General features: G+C 34.2%; 1 protein-coding gene across 2 annotated transcripts; it reads left to right on the forward strand.

Annotated features, from left to right (window-relative positions):
• The first annotated feature begins 985 nt into the window (after positions 1-985).
• Positions 986-20,114, forward strand: LOC131164366 (uncharacterized). Of its 2 annotated transcripts, none has more exons than XM_058121498.1 (13): positions 986-1,581; positions 3,034-3,186; positions 3,281-3,493; positions 3,729-3,818; positions 4,030-4,146; positions 5,540-5,809; positions 7,754-7,910; positions 15,558-15,635; positions 16,582-16,682; positions 17,417-17,587; positions 18,091-18,165; positions 18,598-18,705; positions 19,640-20,114. In XM_058121498.1, the coding sequence occupies exons 1-13, from the start codon at positions 1,180-1,182 to the stop codon at positions 19,973-19,975; spliced, it is 2,271 nt and encodes a 756-aa protein (XP_057977481.1). In that variant the 5' UTR covers positions 986-1,179; the 3' UTR covers positions 19,976-20,114. The 2 variants fall into 2 exon arrangements, with proteins under 2 accessions (XP_057977481.1, XP_057977482.1); XM_058121499.1 differs by having other exon boundaries at positions 998-1,581; positions 16,630-16,682.

The raw sequence follows: 20,114 nt of genomic DNA on the forward strand, positions 1-20,114 counted from the left end.
TAATGTAATTTTTTAAAAATTTACATAAATTTAAAAGATTTACGGGATGTAGAGTCATTTAACTTGTAAGTGGATATGTCTTTTATTATTATTATTTTTGATTACATAGAAATTTCAGCCACCGAAAAAGTCATTTTGACCCCTTGGTGAGGCACCACACCAACGGATTAGCGTTCTCTCCTTAGGTCTCGCTGATCAGATAAAGTCCGAAATGCGGACACGGCTTACATGCATCAATTACACGTTCGGTCAACTCGATCCCGGGATACATCTCCATTACTATCCATGGTTTTTGTTGGTTCACAGAAAACTTTTTCAATCCACGATTCTCATTGACTCATAGAATAAATTCTCACCATCCATAAGTACTGCTGGTTCCGTAAGTGTATCTACCAGAACTTGAACCCCTGATATTCCTTCTTACGTGCTGATGCCTTTTCACCGCACCAAGCCCATAGGGCGATAGGTCTTCTTTTATTTCTGGTATGAAGTTGATTCTATCATTTTCTTAAGAGTTGAAGACGAACTGCACAGGCTGTCCCATTATATACGTATTTTCAAGCTATCTACCATGTTGTAGGTCTCCTCTTCCAAATCACATTTTCCACGTGTCAACATAACATTTTTTATTTTATTTTATTCCCATAAAAGGCCAAAACAGGTTGTATATATAATGGCCACAGCAAATCTTCCACGCAGGACCACGAGTGGGGTCCACTCTGAGCCAGGCTGTAGCTGATCCCTCCCCCCAGAGTCCAGACGAATATTTTTTTGTCACCATTTGATGTAAACGTGGCAGACAGTGGTAATGTCCTCTTCTTTGTCGTTAATCACACCTGATTATCCCCTTAACCACCAATTAATCATTCATTTCCACAGTAAAATGGTCTTTCAAGACCCCACGCGTCAATCACCCATTGGCTTCCCCATTATTCAAATATTATTTTATTTTATTTTTTTATTCATTAATATATGCAATTGTACATTTTTCTTTAGCACAGGCCAGTACTGCGGAAGTTCAGTTCGGACACCCTTTCGTCTTCATCTGTGTTTTCACACTCCGGGGGTTGCCGATTTGCTGTTTCAGTGTAATACATCACTGTCTTTTCGTTATCTTCTTTCTCTCTCTGTTTTTTCTTCTTCTTCTTCATTTCAAGGACTAGGAGCTTGTTCCTGAGGATGGCCGACCAGTTCGCGAGGTCCGTACAGTACGGCCTTGGGCTCGCTAAGCGGATTTACTACGGGAAGGATCGGACGGTGTCGCCGCCGGCTATGGCGGCGATGGAGAAATCGCCGTCGCTGAAGTCGAGGGAGATGTATCTGCCGGCGGCGCCGATGGTGTACGCGGCGGTCTCAGAGCCGTCGATTGTGGATAATCCGGATATTACGAGCTACCAGCCGTACGTGCACGGCCGGTGCGACCCGCCGGCGTTGATTCCGCTCCACATGCATGAGATTGCGATGGAAGTTGATTGCTATATGGATACGGCTTTTGTTACGGTTTGCGGAACTTGGCGAGTTCACTGCGTTACGGGAAGTAGAAGCTGCGATTGTCGCATAGCCATTCCGATGGGAGAAGAGGTAATTCTCGGGTTTTTTTTTTTTTTGAATTTTATTTTTGTAAGGTTAAGTCAGAGTTACTGGCATGCTTGGAAAGTGTAGCTCTTGTTTTTCAGAGCTTATGTTGGTTCGTCTTTTGGTATTGAAACTGAGAAATCCTTTAGCAAACATTTTAAACAAACAGCAGTGTATCTTGTACTAAACTGCGAATTAAGTCGCTATAAAGCAAGTTGAAAAGAAAAAAAAAAGAAAAAAATATTTTCTTGCCATAAATAAATGGAACAGAGTTGAGGCAATATCAGATGAAATGTATGTTGATTCGTCCTTGAGAATTACCATTTTCATCAAAGAATCAACTTTTAGCCAAATTATGTGAGAGACGGCTCTCTGTTTGATGCAGTAAACTAGTGTGAATACAGGGCTGCCCTCACCTTAGTCGTGCAACTTCCCCAAACCCAGTATTTCTTTTTGTCTTATTTCTGCAAAATGAAATATATTGCTTGGTGTCTAAATGGATGTAATTTATTGAAGTTCATAGCATTTTGATTGAAAGCCAAGATCGTTTGAAACTTTCCAAGCTGCACATCTTGAAAATTTCAATTCTGTTCCCTTTTGGTCGCCCATGAATAGGGCAGTAAATTACAAATTTACTATAATAGTAAAAACGTACAATCTGTATGGCGGAGTGCAAATGGTTGTATTTAGACTGGGTTGAATTGAGTTTATCAAATGCTAAAGATGGAAGGATCTGAATTTTAATTCTCTTATAAGCCTTTTGCTATCACACAACAGAGAATTGTGCCAAAGAAAGAAAGGCATTTCACCAAATGGGAAAATATGTACATTAAGGAAGAAAATTGATAATCAAATAGCATCCTAAGGTCAATTCACAATCTAAACTAGAGAGGACATGGTCAATTCAAATATGGACTAGATATCTACAGATTTCCTTTATTTCACTTTAACATATTGTTAAGCTATGCTGCTCATCAGCAAAGAGACTGGCTAGAAGGCACATTAGAAGACCACTCTGAGGAGTGCTGTTGATTTTTTTTTTTGGTTGAAATTTTAAGAAGTTACTTAAGAGACACAAACTGAAGGGATTGCACATGGAAAAAATGCCAGGTCAAGGTCTAATATAATGGGTTGCTGCAGGACACAAAAATGGTGCAGCTCAGACAAGTAAATAGATTTAATTGCAAAACTCCTTGTCAATGAGAAATTGCTTCTTCCTTAAAGTTATGAATTTGGCTAGGAAGCTCTAACAGTTTTATCATCATCCAGATAGAATCGGAAATTTGTTTAGCAGTGTATGTTGATGGCATCAATATGTAGCATTATAATATCTACGAGTTACTTTACCTTGCAGTTTATTATTATTATTATTATTATTATTATTATTATTATACTGTTTTTATGTAGACCTGATGTTTTTTATTTTAATTCTCAAATAAAACATGATTTTGCTAACAGGGTTCAATTCTAGGTGTCGAGGTTGATGTTGGTGGAAGATCATATTATACCAAACTGATCGCCATGGAAGATATAGAAGATGTGGATAAAGCAGCCAAAGCTGAAGATGGGGGCTTTTTGATACCCCAGATTTATACTTTGAAAGTTGCAAAGGTGTTTGCTTCCAACATTCTGTTCTGATTGCACTAGTGATCTTTAATGGTTGTACTTTATTTTTCTCTAAGATATTTATTTTTCGTATTACAAGGTATATGGAGGGTCCATTCTTTCACTTAAAGTCAGTTGGTCTCAGAGGTTATCATATGATGATGGTCAGTTTTACCTCAGCATACCATTTAGTTTTCCAACATATGTGATTCCTGCTGGGAAGAAAACCTCCAAAAGAGAAAAGATAGAGTTGAATGTGAATTCTGGCAACAGTGCAGAAGTTTTGTGCAAAACTAGCAGCCATCCTCTAAAGGTATGTTACTGATTAAAGTTAAATATAGTGATGTGTTTCCTTATCTTTTTCAATATACACATACATATATATATATATATACACACGCATGTATACATTGTATGTGTGTGTGTGTGTATTTATATATTTATGCATATGTGAGTGTGTGTTTGTATTTTATATATTTTTATATTTATTTATATTTGTGTGTATGCATGTGTGTGTTTGTGTATTAATGTGATTTATTAATTTTTAGGAAATAAGGCGTCAGTCTGGTAGATTGGGATTTTTATATGAAGCAGAAGTTCTCAAATGGTCAGATTCTGACATCAATTTTTCATATACCGTAAGATCTTGGACCATGGTTATGTTGCCACTAGTTTATGATTTACAGCTTTCTAGATCCAAAAACGGCCCTCTGGGTTTTGGATGATGATGAATTTTTGACTCATCATGTGCATAGGACCTGCCTTGGAGAATTGATTCTTAATTTTTTGTGTATTGCTTTTTTGCTTTTTTGTTTTTTTGTTTTTCATGGTTTGCAACCATGTTTCCAGGTTTCTTCAAGCGACATATGTGGTGGAATGCTCTTGCAGTCTCCATCTTTGCATGATTTGGATCAAAGAGAGATGTTCTGCCTCTATCTTTTCCCTGGAAATCACCAGAGTATGAAGGTCTGTAAGCTTTAGTCTTTGATCTTTGTCATTATTCTATTTATCTGTGAAATTATCCCCATTTATGTGATTATATAATAATTAGATTCTGCTTTTTGGATGGATTTTCTGATTTCCAGGTTGTGGTGTGTACACTAATATTGGAAATGTTGTCCATCCTAACATTTTTTGGGGGTTCAAGTGGTCATTCGGTCACTGTACAAAACTGGGAATTTCTTAAAAATTAAAGCTACCTGTCAACTAAGTAACTAACTGAAGTTAGAACTGCATCTATTACACAAACATGTTCATGTAATTTGCTTTATGTTTCTCTTGGAAATGGCCACTGTAGGCTTGTAGCACCAGGCTTTTTTTTTCTTTGAGAACAATTTTGGGGCTTTTTTCTGTAAAATATATCATACAACTTTTGAGATCATAAAAAATGACAAACTGGTACTTGCATGGTTGTATCTTCAAATATCACCTCTTGATTTTAAGGAGGTTAATTTTTTGGCATATTTTTTGACTTCAACATTTAAGACTTGATCACAGAGCAGTTTATGGGCTTGGTGGCTGATGACTATCAATCTGATGCTGATATATTTGATCTTTGGCACTAGTACTAAGTAATTTAATTAAAAATTCTATCTAATTTGCGGAGAGTGCTACTTATAATGTTACTTTTAAAGTGTAGGATATTTTATTTACTGTGAATTACGTTGAATATGTGAGAATATAAACTTCCAATTTTACCATTTTCCTCAAGACAGTTCAATAATTATCGAATTTTCTACAAATCAATCCCAACCTCATTGTAATTTCAATCCTGTCAAATTTTTATATCTTTTACTTGTTAAGATTTTTCTCAAATTTCTTTTTTTTTGGGTCCAATTTCTGTACTATGAATAAGAGAAAGATATTGGAGAGCAAGGCTTGAAGGCTATACTAGAAGAGTACTTCATTAGGGAAGATGAATTTGTTTGGAGGGGGAGGGGTCTTAGCCTGTGAGAGTGGGGCTTTGGCTATGAGGGAGGAAATTTGGTATAATGTCATACCACTATTTGGAACTTCTTGGGCAATATTCAGTATCTCATTAAACTACACCCTTTATGCGTGTTAATCACTTAATCCCTATGGAGATTATGCAAGAGTGTTGCAAGAGTGTTGTGGCTCCTATGTGTCTTAAAACTCCTATGACGAACACGTGTAAGTCAAGTGGTTTGTATGTAATGGAATTTGGGTTGAGTGACCGATGTGTTTAAATCCTTTTCTTAATCATGGTGGATTGTGGACATATAGGTCACTGTAGAAGGGCCGAACAATGTTAAATCTCTTGGTTTCTTCTGTGTATGCTTGATTGTGTGCTTCCGTTTGCATGTTTTGTCCCTTACACCATTTTAATGGATTTTTTTAGGTTTTTAGAAAAGAAGTAGTATTTGTCGTGGATATAAGTGGAAGCATGCGTGGAAGGCCTCTAGAGAATTCTAAGAATGCACTATTGGCAGCCCTCTCCAAGCTCAATGCACTAGATTATTTCAACATAATAGCTTTCAATGGAGATTCTCGCTTATTCTCGTCATCTATGGAGCTGGCAACAAAAGAAGCAATTGAAAATGCTACTGAATGGATTGGCTTAAATTTTATTGCAGAGGGTGGTACAAACATTTGGCTTCCCTTAAATCAGGTATTTTCAAAGCAACCATCTTGTTCAACTGACCTGTAAATGTTCTCTCAGTATGTTTTGGCTCTTTGGGTTAACATTTCCATCTTTAATTAATTATTTTCGAAAAATGGTGGTTACATGCAAAGTGCGTACAAAATTTTTTAATAGAAAAAACTTGACAATGGCTAGTTAAATTTTTTTCACTTCATTATTTCCCCAAGAAATTACTTATATGCTATGTAACAAAGGAATTTCTATTTTTGGCTCTTCACCATGCAACCTCTATAAATGACTAAATGTGTTCCAAATCATGGTGGATTCATATTGGAACTAATACAGTTGCCTCAACTTTCGTGTAATTTTATTTTATTTTTTGGGGTGGTGGTGGGGGGGGGGGGGGGTTTAAGGAGTTCCATGCCATGAACTATTCATATTTTTATTTTTAAAATTTTGTTATTGGACACAATGTTTTAAAAGGTGAAGGGAATAAGGGATAAGGCGAGGTGTTTTAACCCTTAAGAGGCAAGGCATAAGCCTTAAGGCATTGGGATGTAAGCCTCTTGAGAATTTTATTTTTCTGGTAAAAATATTAAATAAATTATATATTTTTAAAAAATAAAGAAAAAATTAAAAAAAATCATAAATATAATGTAAAAATAAAATAAAATAGATATACATTTCAAACTACTTGCTGGATTGCTAACCTTGCATGACATAAATCATGACAAGAGATAGCTATACTATTATAAAATTCAAATTATTAGTTTACTTGTAGAGTTTGGTATACTATGAAGGAAAAGATTGAAGAGGTGGTTTCTTGTTTAATTGTTAATTTTTTAAATTATTTTATTTTATTTTATTTTTGTGGGATGGACTTCTTGTCCTCTTTCATTGTAATTTCTCTCTCTCTATCTAATATACCTTCCTTTATTATCACAAAAAATAAAAAACAAAGTTCAAATTATTTTCATGATTTAAGATATAACTTAGTTATTTTGGAAAGGTAAAGGTTCAATAGTTTTAGGAATCGACTCATACTATTTTTATTTTTTTTTTAGGAAGAGCCGGAAGCCACCCACATAGTGGCCCCATCCCAAGTTTATTAATAACCCTCACTTATGGCGGAGGAATACCGTGGAAACAAAAAGACACTTGGGGCTTACATGATAACCAATAAAACACCCCATGCATTAAACCAAACAAAAGAAAAAAACAAATTTATACCAAAACCAAAAGAAAACCAACTAAACATACCTCATATAAGCTGTACCCATCTTATCCAATCTATACAAACCTTTAATAACTCTAGGAAGTTGACTATTATTTGTAAACAAACTATTCCTCCCCATGACACCTTGTCGAGCCAAAGCATCTGCCATTTTATTCCCTTCTCTACACAAATCAACTTATACTATGACATTCCTTTTATATAAACATGTAGTTAAAATTTTCTAGCCAATTCTAACTTGAGAATTGCATGCTCAAAATGCATAAGCCTCAACTAAAAAGGCACAAAAGGCGTGCCTCAACCGGTAATGCTTTAGCCTTTTTGGAATTTGGTATTTTAGATTGAGCCTTGAGGCATTTTAAGCATGCCTTTCCTTGAGGCAAGCCTCAATTGAGCCTTTTAAAACAGTGATTGGACATGATCCCCATGCTGGTTCCTTGGTGACATGAACTGTATGTTAATATTATTTGGAAGGTGCAGTGTCCATTTGTGTACTTCGTTTAGACGTCGTGAACAATTGGAAGGTTCAAATGAATGGGAATGCTCCCGGATGTGGTTATATCATTTTGTATATTGGAAAGTATTTGTACATTTAAATATGTAATAGACTATGTATGAGTTAAATAATACATGTCTTTTAATTCATGCATTGTTGTTTCTATCTCTAGCTGTCAGTGTTATTTATTTTGGTTGGTACACATATGCATGTTTTGTCTCACCATGTGTTATTATCTCAGGCTATAGAGATGTTATCCAAAACCAGTGATTCAATTCCTCTCATTTTTCTCGTTACTGATGGGACGGTGGAAGATGAAAGAAACATTTGTAGTGCATTGAAGGTCCGTTTCACTGGGGAAGGATCAATCTGTCCTCGCATTTCTACTTTTGGCATAGGTATGAAATTTGGTTTAAAATTTTTTCACCTTTTATTGCTAGAGTACTCTTCCAAACTTATTGTGTTATATGATTGTTAATTTTTGGGGTCTCCATGATATAGTTTGATGTACAATTACTTTTGGAGAGGAAAACATGTCATATGTTTACAGTATTCATGGGTTGTGAGTTGTTTTGGAATATGGATGTCGGTGTGCATGAATATTTGTGCATGTACAGGTGGAGGATGGAGGGAGGGTTAAACAAATTATTATCATGAATGTGTTGCTGGTTTATGAAGTTTGCCATTTTTCTGTTCTTGGTGTATGAGTGTTGTGGCATATGTTGTTTTCTCTATTGTCCAAAGTCCAATGCTTTGAACCAAATGGATTTGATTTATGACTTTCTGTTTTCATTAGTGATTCTCAGCATGTACAACTTTTTGCCTAGGTGAGTCACTGCCTCTTTGTTGGCTTCACAATTTGTTGACTAGATACCCCTCTTTCACAGTTTGATACATGTAAGTTCTCTGTCTTGGGGTGGTCGACTAATGCTTTTAGGTATGTAGAATGGTAGCAACTCATATATTGAGTGTATTATAACTTAACAAATGGTTTGGGAAGAGTACAAACACAAGTATTTCTTGTAAGTTTAAACATGATAAACATTATTCATACATCATAATTTTAAGATCTTCGAAACTCATAATTTTACAATCATTAACGTTAAAATAAAACATACCTTGATCCATAGCCTCCAACTATATATATATATATATTTGAGACTGTGTTTCTATCTCACAACCCTTACTCTTCCTTATGCTTCAACTTAATTTGATAGATATATTTAGCATAAGTATCATAGGTTGAGATAGGACCAGCCCCTAACCTCTCTTTTATAATCACTTCCATCAAGTGATTAATAATGTATCATTATTATATCATAATTATAGACTTCTCATATTTTGAGATGTCATTATAGTTTTACAAAATTCTGAGATCATTAATCAGAAAACATAATTACAATTATGATAACAATATTTTATTTAAAGACCTTTCATAGTACCTCAACAAATATGATTATAATTTATTTGAGGCAATTAATGTCTTACATTCTCCCACTTGGCTCAAGTGAAATTACTTAACGTAGTTGATCATAATGTGCATACATTAGTTATCATTAATATTTAGAAAACTTGTAGGAGTCATGGTGGTTCCATATCATCTTTATTAACATAGTTCTTTCCATGCACTACAATACTAGTTCTCCACTACACATAATGTTCTTTTAGTTGAGAGGCATACATTAGGTCCAAATTTAACCCTGTTATCATTATTCCATAACAATTATGTATACAAAATGGAAAACAGAAATAACAGAAACATTTTCATTATCGAGCTCAAATATCAATTGAACAACATACATTAAGATTCAATAATACCCATCTTTTCAACATGACCAATAAATGTTTTGGGCGGCAATCCTTTCGTCAAAGGATCAACTATCATACAATCGGTGCTAATATGTTCAATTGACACTTTTTGTTTCTGTAAGTCTTCTTTAATAACAAAGTATTTCAATTCCATATGCTTAGCACCCTTGGAATACTTATCATTCTTAGACAAGAAAACAGCTGCGGAATTATCATAATAAATTTTCAGCGGCTTGGTGATACTATCAACTATTCCAAGTCCTGAAATAAAGTTCCGCAATCAATTAGCCTGAACTGTAGCCTTAAAGCAAGCTACAAATTCAGCTTCCATAGTGGATGCAACAATTATTGACTGCTTCGCACTCTTCCATGAAATTGCTCCTCTGGCTAGCAAGTATACATAGCCAAATGTGGACTTTCTTGTATCCACACATCCAGCGAAATTAGAATTCGAATATCCAACTACCTCAAGATGATCAGACCTTCGATACATAAGCTTGTAATCTTTCGTTCCTTGCAAGTATCTTAGAACTTTCTTTGCAGCCTTCCAGTGAATCATTCCTCGATTACTTTGATATCTATCGAGCATTCAAACTGCAAAGCTAATGTCAAGCCTTGTGCATGTTTGAGCGTACATCAAGCTCTCAACAATAGATGCATAAGGAACATCCTTCATTTGCCTCCGTTCCAAATCATTTTTAGGACATTGCATGAGACTGAACTTGTCTCCTTTCTGAATTGGAACGGGTGAAGTTGAGCATTTGTCCATGTTAAATCTCTCTAAAACTTTATTTATATAACCTTTCTGAGACAAACCAACCAGTCCTTGGGACCGATCTCAAAATATTTCTATTCCGATTACATACTTTGCCTCTCCCATATCTTTTATTTCAAAGTTTTTAGAGAGAAATTCTTTAGTCTCATGTAACAGACCAAGATCATTAGTTGCAAGCAAAATATCATCAACATACAGAATCAGGAATATAAACTTACTCCCACTAATCTTCAGATATATACGCTGATCAACAGTGTTTTCTTTAAATCCAAAGGAACCAATTATAAAACTTAAGATACCATTGTTTGGAAGCTTGTTTAAGTCCGTATATTGACTTCTTAAGTTTACACACCAAATTTTCTTTCCCTTCAATTGTAAAACCCAATGGTTGATCCATATAAACATCTTCATCTAAATTCCCATTTAGAAATTCAGTTTTCACATCCATTTGATGTAACTCTAAATCGTAATGAGCTACTAAAGTCATAATAATTCTGAAAGAATCTTTCTTAGAGACCGGTGAAAAAGTCTCTTTATAATCAATACCATTTTTCTGAGTAAAGCCTTTAGCAACAAGTCTGGCCTTGTAACGTTCAAGGTTACCATGAGAGTCTCGTTTGGTTTTAAAAACCCATTTACATCCAACTCTCTTGCAACCTTCTGGTAATTCTACAAGATCCCAGACTTCATTTTGTTCCATAGACTTTAACTCTTCTTTCATGGCATCCATACATTTATCAGAATTATCACAGCTAATGGCCTGTGAAAACAAAACTGGATCATCTTCAATTCCTAAGTCAAAATCTGACTCTTGAAGATAAATCACATAATCATCCAAGATAGCATATCTCTTTTCTCTTTGAGATCGTCTTAACGCAACCTCTTGTGGTTTTTTTATAATAGGTTTACTTTAAATAGCCGGAGTTGTAATTTCCTACATTTAATGGAACCATACTCCCACTAGTTTCATCATTCTCAATGAACCTAGCATTTCCAGTTTCAACTATTCTTGTGAGATGATTAGGACAACAAAATATACACCCTTTCGATTTTTCTGGATAACCAATGAAATTACCACTGATTGTTCTTGCATCTAGCTTCTTTTCTTGTGGATTATAAACTTTAATTTCTGCCTGACAACCCCAAACATGCAGGTGTCGTAAACTTGGTTTCCTGCCAGTCCAAAGCTCAATTGGCGTCTTTGGAACTGCCTTACTAGGAACACGGTTTAATACATACATGGCAGTTTTTAAAGCATACATCCACAATGAATTGGGTAAATACTTTCTGCTTATCATGCTCCTAACCATATCCATCAAAGTCCTATTACACTTTTCTAATACACCATTCTGTTCTAGTGTACCTGACATTGTGTATTGAGCACAAATATCATGTTTTTCAAAGAATTTAGCAAATGGACCAAGTAGTTGTCCAATTTCGTTATACCTTCCATAATATTCACCTCCTCTATCAAATCTAACAATTTTCACCTTTCTGTCTAATTGTCTTTCAACTTCATTTACATAAATCTCCAAAGCATTTACCGCTTGAGAATTATCATGTAGCAATTAAGCATATTCGTAACGTGAAAAATCATTGATAAATGTGATGAAATATCTATCATTATTGAAGGTATTTACGTCAAAGGGTCCACATATATTAGTGTGTATAATTTCTAGAAGCCGAGTGCTCCTTGTGGCTCCTTTCTTTGTGTGTCTTGTCTGCTTTCCTTTAATACAATCTACACAAATGTCAAGGTCAGTGAAATCCAAATCTGGAAGTATTTCACTCTTTACTAATCTTTCCAATCTTTTTTTGGAAATATGACCTAACCGTTTATGCCACAAGTAAGCAGATCGTTCATTCACTAAACTTCGTTTAGTGCCAATACTATGATACGAGGTTAAAAGTGTTTCAGCATAATGATTATCAAGTTTTAACTTATATAATCCATCACAAAGCATACCGCAACCAACCATACTGGTATCCTTAAATAAACTGAAACATCATTTATTAAAATTACAAGTGTATCCAGAAACATCCTATTTAGATAATGAAATTGAATTCCTAGAAATACTAGGAACATAAAAAGTCTCATATAAATCCAAACAATAACGAGTGTCTAGGATTAAACGATAAGTCCCGACAGTTTCAACTAACACTTTTATTTTGTTCCCCATGAGAATAAACTTCTCATTTGGGTTTATGTTCCAGGTTGTAAGAAATCCATGCATCATATTAGAAACATGATTGTACATCCAGGATCAATCCACCAAGTATTATAAAGAACTTCAGCTAAATTTGATTCGAAACATACATAAGCACTAGGCTTGCCCTTCCTTTCGAACCAAGCTTTCCATTTCAAGCAATACTTCTGGTAATGTCCAGGTTTCCCACGGAAATAACCCTTGTCCTTACTTGATACCTTCTTTTGGATATGAGAAGAGGATTCATTATCCTTTAAAGATCCTTTCCCCTTTCCATGCTTCTTTACTTTCTTTTTAGCTCCTTGATTGTTCACATAATGAATAGAGTGAATTCCTTTATTGTTTAGTCGTGTTTTCTCTTGAACTAACATACTGTGCAATTCATGCACATTCCATTTATCTTTCATGGTGTTATAGTTCATTTGAAACGGTCCATACTCTGTCGGTAATGAGTTTAAAATAAACTGAACAAGGAAATTTTCATTCACATCCATTCCCAAAGTCTTAAGTTTTGCTGCAATATTTGTCATTTCAACAACATGCTCATGCATAGTACGTGAACCATCAAACTTCATGGTGGTTAACGTACTCGTTAATGTCCCAGCAAGAGACTTATTTGCTATTTGGGAACACTCCTCCACAAACATTAAAAACTCTTTAGCACTTTCAGTTTTGGGAATAATTGTCTTGATGTTATTTGCAACACTCATTCGCATAAACATCAAACTTAACCTGTTTGATCTTTCCCAATTATTATAATAGGTTATTTCTTCAGCACTGGTAGGATCAGTAATAGCAGCAGGCTAATCACTTAAGAGTGCCAAATCAAGATTCAATACACCAAGGTGAAATTGAACTTGTTTACTCCAATCAGCAAAATTCAACCCATTAAACATTGGAACAGATGAAGCATGCAAGTGTAACGATCCAGGTACAGATACTGCAACAATTAACCATACTTAATACTTTGAATGAAACATTTATAAGATCACAAATATAAATATATTAATGTTTCCTTTGGGAAAAATACTAATGTAAAGAGCATTAAAATGATACTAATTAAATTTTAAATTTTAACATTACTTTGGTAACATTATATGTACTAATTATAAGTATCTATTATCTTTGGATAAATAGATAAAATAATAATACATAATAATATTACCAAAAAATTATCCTTATATTATAAGAACAATTAATCGACCTTTGGGTGATTCTTGATGTCTTATAATAATTTTATATCGTTCTAGCATCAAACATTTGAGTACTTTACTTAATGATTTAGTCACTTTGGTGATTAAAATCAAAATACTTTATAACATCACAATGTTAAAATATTGTGAGTAACGTAAACATGTTGGCAAAATACTTGTAGATTCATATTAGCATACATTAACATTATATATATTTACTATCACATCAAACATTTTGCACCGTCATTATTATTACATAGATTTTAAGAAGTATCATGGTAGAACAAAATTAAACACAGTGCACATAAAATAAGTTTGGAGATGTGCTGCATTGTCAGATTTTATTAACCAAGATGTACATGTACCATACTTACACCATTATGCCTTAGAAAAATAGAAGGTTACTATGCCTTGATTCATAAACTAAAATTTAACGAAACATGAACCTTTAATCATAATCGAAAATCATGAGTTTCTACAACTTAGCTCTGATACCACATGTAAGTTTAAACATGATAAGCATTATTCATACATCATAATTTTAAGATCTTCGAAACTCATAATTTTACAATCATTAACATTAAAATAAAACATACCTTGATCCATAGCCTCCATATATATATATATTTCAGACTATGTTTCTATTTCACAGCCCTTGCTCTTCCTTATGCTTCGACTTAATTTGATGGATATATTTAGCATAAGCGTCATAGGTTAATATAGGACCAGCCCCTAACCTCTCTTTTATAATCACTTCTATCAAGTGATTAATAATGTATCATAATTATATCATAATTATAGACTTCTCATATTCTGAGATGTCATTATAGTTTTACAAAATTCTAAGATCATTAATCAGAAAACATAATTACAATTATGATAACAATATTTTATATAAAGACCTTTCATATTACTTCAACAAATATGATTATAATTTCATTTGAGGCAATTAATGTCTTACATTTCTAATCCGGCACAAAAAGCTTAGTCTCTCTCTTCCCTTGTCTATGCACGTGCATGGCTTTGTGTGGGCACTCATGTATGAGTGTTTCAATTTTGGTCCAATGCTATTTAAAGATGTATGTGATGGATATGTATTGGGTGCATTTCCATTGAAATGTGGACCACAAAATGTTATCATTGTTTATATGCTTTCTTATACGAGTGCTTAAATGTTTTGCATGGCCTAAATATTAGTTACCTTTTACGTTTCAGCTCTAAATTTCTTTTAAAGTTTCTTCAAAAATTTATTTGAGCGAGAAGTTCAATGTAATATTTTTCATGGTCCCCATGTACACTGCTTGTCCACTTGTAGTTTCATACTAATGAATGATTTTGGTAAGAGTATCACTAATTTACCGTGCAATGTGAATATGTGATATGTCAGATCATGCTTGGGTGATCAGCAAGACTGTTCCAACCCTTGCTCAGCTCAAGCGTACTTTTTCCCTCAGTGAAATTCTGTTTTTTTTTCTTTGAGTTTGTTGTTTGGGAGGGGTGTTAGGGGCACTGACAAGCATTAACAAATTAAAACTTTCAAGTCCATGTGAAGAATTCGAAGGCACAAAGTAATGGAATATGCAGGTCTTATCCCTTTTTACACACTATGAGTTTTGAGCATGTTCACAAAATTTATTGAGCTAGCTTATTATCTCAAATTTTGTGAACTTAGTTGGTTCTACTTAAGCAATTTTTTTGGTGCACTGAGAATTAAAGAAATTATTAGATTTCACTTGGTTGCCTCTCTGCATAAAAGCAGGGGTAAGGTTGCATACACTGTGACAACCCTCCCTTTGCCCTCGCAAAGTGGAGAGCTTTGCGGGCTGTGGACTTCCTTTTTTCTTTTTTATTTTTTATTTATAAATTTTCTCTCAGTTGCACACTTGCATGGCTTTGTCCTTTCAGCTCCATCTTATACAAGCAGAATATCTAGCCCCCATATTTGATGAAGCCTCATAAAATGTTGCGAAGTTAAGCACTTGTTAGTTATTGATGTCTATGTTATAAAGCTTATTTTTAAAAGTTATGTCTGGTTGAATCATTGTGTTAAAATTTTTACAGGTTCATACTGCAATCATTACTTTTTACGAATGCTAGCACAGATTGGGAGGGGCTACTATGATGCTGCTTATGATGTAGGTATGTTAGTTTGTTGTTTTTTTTTCCCCAATTTTTTTTTTGTTTATATGTTTTAATATATCCTTTTTTCTATTTCAAAATTGAATTCATGTTATAGATAGTGATTTGACTGTTACATTGATAAAAATCAACATGCAAATTCAGCTATTGAAATTATTTGCTCTAACTTTGTCAAAAATATCATCACTTTTCTGTTTCTGAATGTTTGATTACTACGGAACAAGAAAATAGAGATCTTCCACATTACCAAATCTTTAATATTTCATTTTTTGCATAGCTATGAGAGAATAGTAGTTCATAAATAGTGTACTGCTTAATAGAGCTGAACTCTTGCCTATCAAAAAAAAGAAAGAGCCCAAATATTATTAAAATTATTCACTAAACAAGTAGATGTTGCAACCTTCATACATTGTATTCAAAATTTTCTAATTTAATGTGTCGTAGAGTTGGCTGTTCCATGGAGATGATGTTTGGCCTTTGTTAAGGCATGATATACATTGTTGGCCCACTATCTAACAGCTTAAGCTTTTAGGTAAAGTGGTCGTGCAATATCGTAATCAAGCTATGTTGCCAGGAGGTATTGGGTTCTAGTCTTGTTGCCCACATTTATGTTTAGTTGTTAAAAATTATCTTATTCTCTGTAATGCCATTTATAATTTGTTTCTCTCTCTACATGCAATCGGGCTTCATGTGGAGGGGAGTAAAGGCATGATATGCATTGTTGGTCCACAACCTAACAGCTTAAGATTTTAGATAAAGTGGTTCTTTGACAATTGACAGTATTCATAGTTAACTATCCCAGTTTGAGGGCCATTTCAATTCTCCCTCGAATACATGAATATTCAATGAATCTCATTGATACTATTATTGTGTGTGTTTGTCCAACATGAGCTGTCTAAATTTTTGTTTTTTTTTGTATTTTTTGTATTTTTTTTTTTGTGGCCAGAAACAATTGAATTTCGAATGCAAAGACTAATCACTACTTCATCATCAGCTCTTCTTGCAAATATAACCATTGACACTTTCAAGCTTCTCGATGCTGTAGAGGTATGATGGTCTTGATCTCTCTTCTTAATATGTTCTTGCTTTTACTCTTGAACTCATTAGCAAGAAAAATAACAATTCTCCATTTTTTGGTTGTTTTTGTGTGTGTCTGTGTCTGTCTGTGGGCATTTTTTTTTTTTTTCGGTGGGGGTGGGGTTGGGGGCATTAAGTTGGTGAGTTCAGTGAGCCTCTTTGAAATACAAAGTTATTTTATTTGGGGCCCATCCATATTTTTTTCAGTCTACATATCCTAAACACAAAAGAATAAATGTAGGAATTTTAAATTTAAACTCTCTAGGGGTCAGAGCGCCCCATTTTTGAATGCAATTCCACCCTCAGCTTGAAGTATTAGTACACTTGTAAATCGCAGTAGCAACTTGCCTGTAAATTTAAACAGTGGAGGCATTATGGATTCATGGCTGAGCCTCTGCTTGAAGCGTTAGTACACTTGGAAATTGAAATTGACACTTGCATGTGCATCAAATTTGATTTCTATGTATTTTTCATAAATGATCATATCTTGAAAGTTATGGCACCAAATGATGTATGTTTAGGATGGGAATCTTGTGACTAGTATAACATGGTTGATTATTTTCCTTATATTCATTTTTAGTTCTGATTTGGTTTAGTATTATAATTTGACTCCATGGTGAAGGAGAAAGTTATGGATTATACTGAGGCATTTTCAATTCTCTTGGCTATCTGGATTATGAAACTTTATTTATTCCCTGCTGCAGTTATTTCCATCCAGAATTCCAGACCTTTCATCTGGAAGTCCTTTGGTAATATCAGGCAGATACCGAGGGAACTTTCCAGAGTCTCTTAAAGTTAAAGGTACCCTGGCTGATATGAGCAATTTCACAGTGGACTTGAAAGTGCAAAATGCAAAAGATATCCCTGTTGATAAAGTATGTTTGCTTTTTATGAATTTATATTCTTTTCAACTTTGTACAAAATTGACGCCAATAAAAAGTTTTGTATGAAATTGATAATGGGATGCTCATCCGAGTAATATCAAATCATAATCCTTAGTGCTCATCTGGAACTTGGAAACATTAGAGAAAGGAAAGGAAAATATGAAGCAATCCACTTTTTCATGTTTGGTTTTCAAGTAAGTGAAAAAGGAAAAAAAGGATAGGAAATTAATGAAAAAAAAAAGATTTTATACAGCACTAATATTTGATTTTTCTTGATTTCTGATCATATTTGTAAAAAATCATTTTAAATGGTATTTGATACAAAATATAGTGAATTTTTTTTTCTTCTCATTTTACTTTCCTACTCTTTTCTCAAACAAAATCCTTGATCTAGAGCCTTAAGGATCATGTAATATTCCAACTTCTGGTAAATATTTTTAGTCAGAATTCAGTTAAATGCATATTTCATCTCAAATTTTTGCTCTTCTGAGCAGGTACTTGCCAGGAGACAAGTTGATATACTCACAGCCCAAGCATGGTTGTCAGAAAATAAACAGCTTGAGGGGAAGGTTTGTCACTAACATTTCTGAAAATTATTGGATCAATCTTGGGAAAAAGCCATTGTATAATTCAGTGAATAATGGTAACATAATCTTCAGTTCGTGTAATATCTTTTTTGAAGATTATTAATACAAAACACGATGATGGAACTAATTTTCCGTTACAAGGAAAAGATCTAGTTTCAGGGACAATCATTGGATTCTTTTCCCGGGGAAATGATTGAGTTGCGAAGCATCCTTGTGTGAGGAATGTTTTCCCACATAACCTTGATATGGTTTCCTTACTGTATTTATATCCAATGATGAATAGTCAAATCCCTACCCACCTATGGAAGAAAAGTGACCCATGCCTGCAATTCTGACTTTAGTATTCTTTCTATGAGTTGAATTGTTTGTTTTGCTTGTAGGTTTTTATTATTTGTTCGTTTGTCTTTCTTGTAGGTTGCAAAAATGAGCATAGGAACCGGGGTTCCATCTGAATATACCCGCATGATTTTACTTAATATTGATAAAGGGAAGCAAGAGTTTGAGTCCACTGTAATACAAGAGGTCTGTGCTTGCCTTAATCTCTACTGTTTACTTGGAAGCATTTACAATGTGAAAATTACTGAATTATCCATAAGGCTATTTGCAAAATTTGCTAGCTATGCTACCAGCAATGTTCAAATACTTCTGATTTCCATCAGATCTACAAGCAGAATATGGCTATATATTAAGCATTTGCAATGCGGAAATTTCTCAATTATTCATAATATATTTTCCAAACCGACTTCTTCATTAACCATTCATGATCTTAGGTACACAACCTGAATTGGGCTTGTAAAATATAAAAGTTTTCGTTTTTCCTTTTTTTCTAATTCCCAAATAACTCCAACATAGCAATTTGGTTTTCCCAAATGGAGAAAAACTAGCAATTGCTTTTTTCATTTAAAAAATCATTGCTAAATTTTCTTCATGTTTATTAAATTCTCTATTTGATTGTCTAAAAGTGGCCAGAAAAGAAAATTCACAAACTCATGAAAGCCACTCTCAACTGCATTGTGATGGTTTATTTTTTTGCTCGTTAGGGGATATTTTGTTTTCCATTCCCAAGCATAAACTGTGAGTCCTGAGCTCCAAGTTATTCCTGTGTTGAAATAAAAATTTCATTTTCTTTCAAATAACTAGCGTAGCATAAATAATGTTAGCATCAGCTCCTTGTGTGTTAGTTGATCTACTACTAATTCATTAAATTTTTTTTTCTAGATTATTTGCCGCATTAGTGTACATAGTCATTTTGAATTGTTTGATTTCATAGGTAATATAGAAAAATATGCTAGAGCTGCGCGGGTGCTGGAAACTGGAAAAAGTTTTAACTGACATGATACCATGCACTGATCAGAAATACGCATGATATAAATCAACTTTAAATCTTTTATATCATATTTTTAGTTTCATGTCACATAAGTTTATTTAAAAAGGGTTTCCATGGAAACATTTACAGCATAAAATTGACCTACGAACGATGATGGACTTTAAGGGCCACAAGGTGGTGTTTCTGCAAGGCCTGGGTGTTGGATTTGGCGACTTGGTAGCAACTGCAGACAATTTGCCTCCGGGAATCAGAGAAATGGCATTACAGGAACCTCCTGGAATGCTTGTGAAGGCAGTTTCCAAATGTTGCGGTGGGCTGGTGGATCGCTGCTGCTGCATGTGCTTTATCCAGGCTTGTGCACGGCTGAATGACCAGTGTGCTATTGCTTTCACGCAGCTTTGTGGTGCCCTTGCATGTTTTGAGTGCCTTAGTTGTTGCTTTGATCTGTGTGTTTCGTGTGACTAGAACTTAAATATGAGAGAGAGAGAGAGATAGAGATAGAGAGAGGAAAAAAATATGAAACTATCAGATCATATCCGGTGCTCTAGTTTCTGTTTGTACATATATTTTGTAATATATTGTTAATATATTAATATTCTGCAGC

This window comes from Malania oleifera, chromosome 9 (assembly GCF_029873635.1).
Source record: "Malania oleifera isolate guangnan ecotype guangnan chromosome 9, ASM2987363v1, whole genome shotgun sequence".
Taxonomy (NCBI): domain Eukaryota; kingdom Viridiplantae; phylum Streptophyta; class Magnoliopsida; order Santalales; family Ximeniaceae; genus Malania; species Malania oleifera.

Coding starts and splice junctions, on each gene's coding strand:
- LOC131164366 (XM_058121498.1), top strand. CDS start 1,180: ATGGCCGACCAGTTCGCGAGGTCCGTACAGTACGGCCTTGGGCTCGCT. Junction 15,636..16,581: donor TGATGCTGCTTATGATGTAG/GTATGTTAGTTT, acceptor TTTTGTGGCCAG/AAACAATTGAATTTCGAATG. Junction 18,166..18,597: donor ATAAACAGCTTGAGGGGAAG/GTTTGTCACTAA, acceptor TCTTTCTTGTAG/GTTGCAAAAATGAGCATAGG.